Source organism: Sphaeroforma arctica, assembly GCF_001186125.1.
Source record: "Sphaeroforma arctica JP610 unplaced genomic scaffold supercont1.68, whole genome shotgun sequence".
NCBI lineage: Eukaryota > Ichthyosporea > Ichthyophonida > Sphaeroforma > Sphaeroforma arctica.
The window spans coordinates 111,008-119,190 of record NW_014040490.1 but is presented as its reverse complement, the minus strand read 5'-3'; the positions used below and the strand labels follow the sequence as shown (position 1 = coordinate 119,190).

General features: G+C 45.5%; 3 protein-coding genes across 3 annotated transcripts in view; 2 read left to right on the top strand and 1 right to left on the bottom strand.

The window, feature by feature from the left end:
• The window catches only part of SARC_01667 (hypothetical protein), a gene marked incomplete at its 3' end in the record, with an annotated part of 6,767 nt that extends 1,570 nt beyond the window's left edge, over positions 1-5,197 (top strand). The window contains exons 3-12 of the mRNA XM_014304617.1: positions 418-569; positions 727-1,279; positions 1,394-1,702; positions 1,789-1,955; positions 2,131-2,255; positions 2,528-2,663; positions 2,785-3,952; positions 4,079-4,252; positions 4,605-4,930; positions 5,072-5,197. Of these exons, the coding sequence (XP_014160092.1) occupies positions 418-569; positions 727-1,279; positions 1,394-1,702; positions 1,789-1,955; positions 2,131-2,255; positions 2,528-2,663; positions 2,785-3,952; positions 4,079-4,252; positions 4,605-4,930; positions 5,072-5,197 (3,236 nt within the window). The remainder of the gene's footprint in view (positions 1-417; positions 570-726; positions 1,280-1,393; positions 1,703-1,788; positions 1,956-2,130; positions 2,256-2,527; positions 2,664-2,784; positions 3,953-4,078; positions 4,253-4,604; positions 4,931-5,071) is intronic.
• Positions 4,819-8,183, bottom strand: part of SARC_01665 (hypothetical protein) — a 4,539-nt gene continuing 1,174 nt past the window's right edge. Inside the window, exons 3-8 of the mRNA XM_014304615.1 lie at positions 7,708-7,864; positions 7,485-7,586; positions 7,252-7,317; positions 6,547-6,648; positions 6,351-6,424; positions 4,819-6,154 (exon numbers count right to left, since the gene is read on the bottom strand). Coding sequence (XP_014160090.1) covers positions 5,958-6,154; positions 6,351-6,424; positions 6,547-6,648; positions 7,252-7,317; positions 7,485-7,586; positions 7,708-7,864 — 698 coding nt within the window. The 3' untranslated portion in view covers positions 4,819-5,957. The remainder of the gene's footprint in view (positions 6,155-6,350; positions 6,425-6,546; positions 6,649-7,251; positions 7,318-7,484; positions 7,587-7,707; positions 7,865-8,183) is intronic.
• Positions 5,479-5,658, top strand: SARC_01666 (hypothetical protein; the record flags this gene model as incomplete). The annotated part of the gene is made up of 1 exon (XM_014304616.1): positions 5,479-5,658. One exon carries the CDS (start codon positions 5,479-5,481, stop codon positions 5,656-5,658), a length of 180 nt encoding a protein of 59 aa, XP_014160091.1.

Genomic DNA, 8,183 nt, shown 5'->3' with positions numbered 1-8,183 from the left:
TATATATATAGCGCGTGTGTGTGTGTGTTTTCATTTGCCTTTGTGTGGGTGCGTGCGCGTGTGTATGTGAGTCCATACATTGTTTACGTATGCCTTTCAAAGATACTAGTAAATTCGGCATGAAGATTTTAGATTGGAGTACACGATTCGCATCTGCGTGAGGTTTTGATCCGGCAGCACCCTTCACTTCACACGTAGGCATTGAGTACTCACAACATCGTGTCTGTATTCTTGTGTATCAGGTGCCCGCCACGTTCAATAAGATAAACTGGATTTTGCATCTTTCGCACCTTATCACTTCAATAGAGAACGCCTTTGTCCATCGCTCGAACATTGCGAATCTCGACCGAATTTTAATTTTGGTAGCTTTACCAGAATTGACACTGTTTTTGTAAAACTGACTGCTTTTGGTCACAGATGGCACGGAGGAGCAAACTCTATTGTCTATCGCTATGTCGCTGGGTCAGGAATGCTTGCTCACTACTCACAAGGGAAGCGAAGCCGCTGGCATAATGATCTCTGCGTTTCTCACGAGAGCTGGAGCGCTCCCTAAAGAAAAATCTGATATGGTGAGTGATTTTTGTTTTCCATCGTCACTACCTTAATGGTGACGGCTGATGTTTACCCCTATGCTATCAACTACAATATTGCTTTCATAGTTCGTACAGTACTCTCTTTGTATTTTGCCAAGTGTGCACATTGAATTATCACTTGTGTTTTACACAGATGGTATGGGTGGAGTCGTCTATTCGAGGTATCGTGAACGGTCCGACCCAAGCTAACAGTGCTCATCAAGCCATCTCCATACTCCGTATGCTGGCAGTGATTTTGCGACTGGGTACTCGGGAGGAGGCTGTGCAGCATTTCACGCCGACTGTATTCGCTGTTACCGACCTCTGCAGGAGTTGCCCCGAGTTAATGAGACAGCATCTGGTGCACAAACTGCTAATCAAAATGGAATGCCGGGCACATCTGGCGCATCTGAAGCCACGAGTGCGTAGTGGGAAGTTTGAAAACGGCAATAGGCTACCAATTTCTGAGGGCGCATCAGAACAAGTATCCGAACAAGGGGAGGACCAAGTTCCTGAACGAGTCGAAGACTTCATCTCCACAACATTTGAGGAACTCAATCACCCCAGTACAGGCGTGCGATATGCGGCCGCGAAAGCTATCGCTCGTCTGGCTGAGCGCCTTCCCACCTTAGAAATGGTCCACGATGTCTGTGGGGGGGTTTTAGACACGTTTTCTGAATCGCTGTCAGACACGCTTTGGCAAGGAGGTACTGTGCGGCTCGAATTTGTCGTCATCGAAGTGTAGCTTAAACATGATATCCGTCTATGTGTATATGTTAGAATACCTTCTTCGCTGATATACCCTATTATTGCACTCTCAGGTTGCTTAACACTAGCGGAGCTTGCCATGAGAGGAGTTATGGATGAAAACCATATGAGTCAGCTTATCGATGTTCTCTGTAGATGTTTGGCGTACGATCGCGTCATTGGGACAAAGCCTGTTGGTGCAGCCGTTAGAGATGCTGCATGTTATCTTGCTTGGGCATTAGCGCGAGCATATAGCGCAGACTGTCTGCGGCCGTACTTACACGAGCTGTCTAATTCCTTAATATTGGTTATGTGTTTTGACCGGGAAGTAAATTGTCGCAAAGCTGCTTCGGCTGCCTTCCAGGAGCATGTGGGTCGTCAAGGTGAGATAACGAAGATTTCTGCGTGCGTTCTTTCTGTACACAATCCTGTCCTTGTACCAATATGCCACCTATCTATATCTCCACAGGCACATTCAAAAATGGTATATCCATTGTGACGAATGCTGATTATTTTGCGGTCGGGAATCGTCATAACAGTTTCTGTGTGGTGGCGCCGTACATCGCTCAATTTGAGGAGTATCGATTGCGGCTGCTTGGTCACCTGTTTAATGAGAAACTCGTGCATTGGGACCAGGTATGATCGGAAACCGACAAAGTCATTCCTGCCTTATTCTCTGAACCCACACATTTGTACTGACTGCGTTTCTTTTGCTGGTACGTAGTGTCAGCCCGGCTCTCCATCTCACGTTTCAGAATGTATTCTTTTTCGGCTATTTTATGTCTTTGGGCTATTGTATTCTACCTCGTAGAAAATAAGAGAAGTGTCGGCTGCCGCGGTTCGGAATTTGGCAGCATATGATCTTGAATACCTACTGATTGATGCACTACCAGCTCTTATTGACAGATGCGGACTCAGCAACGACATGGGGAAAAGGTGTGCTCGAATTGACTATGTGTGGTTCAAGGATTGCTGCACTCGTCTGCATATGTTTCTTGAATATGTAACCAAGGAGTATCACTAACGAAAACAGTACACTGATTGTCTTCGCATTAGTTGTCTTGAGTGTGCTATTGTGGGTAAGCGGAGTACAGAAGATAAATTGTTGTGCGAGTATTATTCCGCTTGACCTGGTCTGTGGATATAATGCTATACCGCGCATCAGCTATCATTTCTAATCGTGCATCCGTTGTAAACTATACGAACAGGCATGGGTGTCTCCTGGGCCTCGCATCGACCATGCCAGCGCTACGTGCGATCGTAGATGCTGAATGCACCAAAGAATGTGGTGAAACCGCCGCGCCGAATCGCGTCGATGGACTTCTGAGCCGTATAGGAAATTTGGTACATTTCTGCGAAATTTTCCTTGTACTATCTGTGCAATGTAATTTTGTCATCTGCGCTATTCATGAGGCTTTATTTGAGTATAACTAATGTTCGTGTGCGTCACAACTACTATCACCAGGTCAAAGTCTTGTCGATGCCACAAGTATCGTCTGGTAGGGTGTCCAACGTTAATCTCAGGGTCGCCACTTGCACTCTGCTGGTATGTATATGCTCGAACGGCATTCCTATCCCTGACCGCACAGTCGTGACAACGACTGACGTGCAAGTGAGCATGGCTGAGGCGATAGTGCGAATCTGCTCGTCTAATGCGGCGCATCCCACCGAAAAGGTACAGATGTCCGCTGCCGAGACATTCGGCGCGTGGTGTGGCTCTCTCTGCAATCAATTCGATCAGTACAGCACGAAGACGGATACGGTCGGCTCTACGCAGTCACACCAAGCGCGCGACGCGTATCTCAGCCAAGCAAACGAAAATCGTAGACATCGCTGTTTGGCTCGATTAACTATCGGCAGTTACTTAGAACATCTGGCTACTTTCTCCATCGGGGACAAGGCAGTAGATATGTCGGACAGTAGCACACATAGATGGGGATATCTAAGGTTGCTGGGGTCTGTTCCGCGCGGACTACTGCTCAAAGATCAACAATGCGTGGATGCTGAATGTGACGGAGTAAAGTGTGAACCGAGGTCTTTATCGACTGAGGCGATAAACTGCCTCCACAGACATAGCTCAAAGCTGTACGATGTAACAACCCGTGTAGTCGCTCTCAACAGTACTGAATCGATATGCCGACAAATCGGGTTCGATTTCGAAACGGATCGCACTGAGCACTCAGCCGGAGTTGCATCTACGGATACAGACCACAAAGGATTTGATACACGGATAGCTATTATGTTATGTGATATCTTGAGTCTGGCACTATCAGACACCACCATAGACCACCGTGGTGACGTCGGAAGCGATGTGAGGTCCGCGGGAATTTCGCTTGCGTGTACTGTTATCCCACTGATGGCGTCTGCGGATTTGGCAGTCTGCAAAACTCAAACATCCGCCGGCTCTGAGGAGGCAGAGATTGCGTCGCCAAAGACACAGGTTCTTAGTGCGGAACATTGTGGCAATATTATTGGGCTGTTGCTAGAACAGGCGATGAGTCGCATTGATCGGCTGCGAGAGAAGGCCGGACAAGTTCTTTCACAGATTGTTTGGTGTGATGAGCCTACGTTGGATTGCATTCCGCACCTCAGCTCATTACGCGAGATCCTGGGCTCAGACGGCGTCAAGAAAGGTAAACACATATTCCGGGCTATGCGCCATATTGAAATGTGACTTCCGTAGCATGTTTTGAAAGTGCATCGGCAGTTTGTTTCTATCTGTACATATCGTCATCTAATCTAATTATCTCGGCCGACAGAATTCAATTGGGGATCCTTACAGGAAACTCTGCCAGCCCTGTTACACACGCTGACCATCCCGGACTATCGACCCTACGCAATTCGAGCGCTGGTGCTATGTATAGGGGCCGGGAACGAATCGACTGTATGTGTCGCTCAGGACGCTCTGGACTCCTATTGTCTGACCTCTACTGGTATGTTTTGTACGCTCATTAGAGCCAAAGTATGTTTCTCGGCATATTGGTATTTGTAGATCTGACTTCAAGGTGCAGCATGAGTGTTAGTCGTTAGCGTCGTCTCGTTAGGCGTCGCTTTGATTCATTTCGTATTCACACCCCACAATCAAGTTCGTGTCACGTATGTGTAATATACATCGACAGTACCCATACGTGAAAAAAGACTCCGCAAAACACCCTTATATATATCTAATCCCTGCTAGTACGACAAGAAGTGCGAGGCGGCCCTCACAAGTCAGATAATTTAATCTTAGCAAGCGCTCATGCCGGAACATGCACATTTTAATTCACTACCCATATACATTTGCAGCCAACGAACTCTGCGACATAGTAGAAGCGGTGTGTTCTAGTTTCAGCCCAGGTGGCACAGATTCCAGTAGATTGACTAGGCCGGGCCTAGAAACGCTTTCATGTCTACTGAGCACGGCTGTACCGATCCTAACTGCGGCGGCAATAGGAAGGGAACAGCAAACATTTGACACAGTCCTCAATTCCTTAAAGCATCACATGAAAACAACCAACGTGAAGAAGCTTACGGCTGTATCGAACGCCCTGTGTCAATTAATACCAGTCAAATCAATTCAGAAACAGGTTCTGAAGCTCCTGTCGGTTCTGCTGGGGCATCGGTTTGATCATGTATATTTATTCGATTGAACTTGAACCTGAACCTGAGTCGTGCTTTAATGATCAAGCGCTACAGACTGGCGTGCTCAACTTCATCGGACTTTTAAGTGTACCACCATTAACCAGAAAGGCCTAATCCTGTTCGTTTTGCAGGTCAGAGTCATGGCGGTGGATCAACTAAATTTAGCACTGCTAACATACGAGGACGACTTGGACATGCCCGTCGATGAGGCGTTGTGCTTGCTAGACGAGCTGCGGTACGTCCCCACTGCTTGCTGATAGTGCCGAAAATAAGTTGCGAGTCACTAGGTGCATCTACACTCCCTCTGAATATATGTGTGTTTTTTTTTTTGCTGCAAGCAGCCGGTTGTCCTTACCAAGTCATCTGGCGATCCTTTCTACGATTCGCTAATTTGTAACCTCTAATCTCTGTTTCCAAACACTTGACATGCTTTCACAGAACACTGACCGATTTGCAACGAGCGCGGAGATGCAGGAATAAGATCTGCGTTGAATTGGACATCCCGGCCCCTCAAGCTGTGCATCGGTAGCAGAACAGCATGCAGTCCCCCGTGGTTGCTCCATCAGCTAAACCCGCACACAATGCAAGCGCGCACGATCTGGTACTGACTGCTGCGGTCCCAGCCAGCCCCAATATGCCTACATTCCTCTCGAAGTTTCTGCAACCAGCGCACTTCCCGGTGAAAAGTTCCGATGGAGTTGAAGCACTCACGAAATAGGTACAATCTACGTGTTGGGCTAGCTCACAGGAATTTGAATGGAACCGCACGGCCAGCCGCTAGGATGGTCGAAGGTGAGGAACCTTATCTCTACGAAAAAAAGGTGCGGAGTGGTTGAAGAGATTTGCCGCCTCACATGGACAGCAGAGCTCCATGCCTCTTCTAATTGGACGAAAGAATAACACGAGTAGCATGCCGGTTGCTGGTCGCGGCTAACAAGGTAGTCTTACTTCATCTGTTGGGCTTTACCTCCCTACCCAAATCACTCGGTGTGACGACACTTGTCTACGCATAGTCTGTTATTTAGCATTGCTGAGAACTGGCACTGGTTGCCGTACGAGCGTGATTTCCTGTTGTTTGAAGTATCTCCGATCGTCTTCGTCAACTAATACCATATTAAGGAAGTATCGGACGGAGAACCGTTTACATACATCCCACATGGTCGGCTGAATATTGTCTACGCCGGATAAAAAGAGACGAATAGGGATGGTCTCGCCTGTAGATAAAGAATGAAAAGAATATATCAGGCAATTGATTTAGTAATAAAGACATTTTTGATCGCTTAGCCTTCACACAATATAACTCGTCACTGATCGTTGAAATACGCCTCGTCTATAGCCTCTAGTCTCGGGTAAACCTTCAAACCGATGCCAAATACCTAAACATAGAAGCAAACGGAAAGACTGGCTTACCATTCGCTGAGATGCCATCCATGATCTCAAATTTGGTTATCGTGTCGCTATGTGTATATGTTTGGCTCCCCGAGCTGCGTACAAAGGTGTATTCGGAATACAACAGATTGTAAGAAAAACGTATGGAATCTTTCGGAAATCAAATGCACAGCAAAACTCGCAATGAACGACGACGGCCTCTGTTATGGTAACGTACCCAACAGTCTCTCTCCTTACGATGGCGAGCTCTGAGAACTTTAATTTTAAACGCACAACTAAAAAGAACAGTTTCCCGATGATAACGTCGTTGAGATGGTATCTGTTACGTGAAATAGGTTGAAAAAATGAGATATGAACATTGCTGGAAGCAATATGAATACAAATGCAGTACGAACAACATATCCAATGTAAGGATAGTGAGATGCGCGGTCCAGCAGTACAATTGTATAAAGGAGCAGGTCAGCAATGGTGTAACAATAATTTTAGCAGCTAATTGAGATTCCTGATGAACAATAACGTACATATTCGTACATAGTTTTGTGAACATATTTCCCTACTCCTAGCGCCAAAACATAGATTTGTGCAAGAGCTAATGTAGCGTTAAAGTGTGTATATCAAAGGCGAGATGTGGCACACTCAAAAAAAGAAAATGGATCAGTGAGAATTATTCAAGTATTGCATGATGAAAAACGAGATCAGCATATTGAATCTGCCGCATCCGTTTAGAAAACTTGGCATTTAAATCCGCACTTGATTCTCATGGGAGGATAGAAACGCTCAGCTCACAAAGAAACTTCATTTTTCTTGCAGGTTTCGAAACTCTCTCGATTTTGAAATAGATGAATCACATATCCCGATTGCAACAAATATATTCATGTCTCGAACAACCCTATTTATACATATATTGGGGATAAATACTCACTTTGCCTTTGAATACTCGAACTCAATGTGAAGCGCATCCTCAATTCCTAGTTCCATCTTGAGCCGCCTGCAAAGGGAATGATCGAAAGCAAATACATAATTGTTCCTTCAGCACAGACCGTTCATCTCAGATACACTCGACATGATATTCAGTGTCGCTGACATAAGATTAGGCCCTGTATAAAAGGCGTATGACCACATTGTAAGCAAATCAGTGCCAGATAGAGTACATACGGTGTAGCAGTATCTTCCTCCTCCGATACACCATACACGAATAACTCCTGTTCCTTTCTGAAATCTCCAAATCTCTTTCCAATCGTTACCCTCAGGTAATACCTGTATAAGTCGAACCGGCATATAATAGATTCATGCCATTGGGGTGAATTTTCGAAAACTGCTCCAAATGCTTCCAAACGAACGGAAGCAAACAAAATAGCACACAGCAGAATGAGCATACCTCAGCCTGACGTTGGTTCCATGGTAAGTCTCATATTGCTTCTCAACGTGTGTGAAGTTGAAGGGATACGATGAAGTGCTTGTCAGCACGCCGGGAGGTGCTAATTCTCTCGCCAGACTCACAAACTCAGTCGAAAGCGAGGATTCAAATGGCAGCACTGTGTTATAACCGATGTCAACGAAATACAAATGTCAGATATTCCAGCTTGTGCCATGCTTTGATACGAGAAACATATCTACACCAATGCCACTCACAAGTCTATATAGTAGATAGAAACTAATAACCAGTACGCTACAAGTAAATGCAGAAGGTATATACCATTGAAAATGGTTTTCAACTTAATCACCCCAGAGCTAGTTGAAACAGTAAGATCCCATACAAAGATGAACATGAACATAATAGATATTACATATCAATACATCAATACATTAACATATCGATATGTCAAAATATCTATATTTCAATATATCCATATA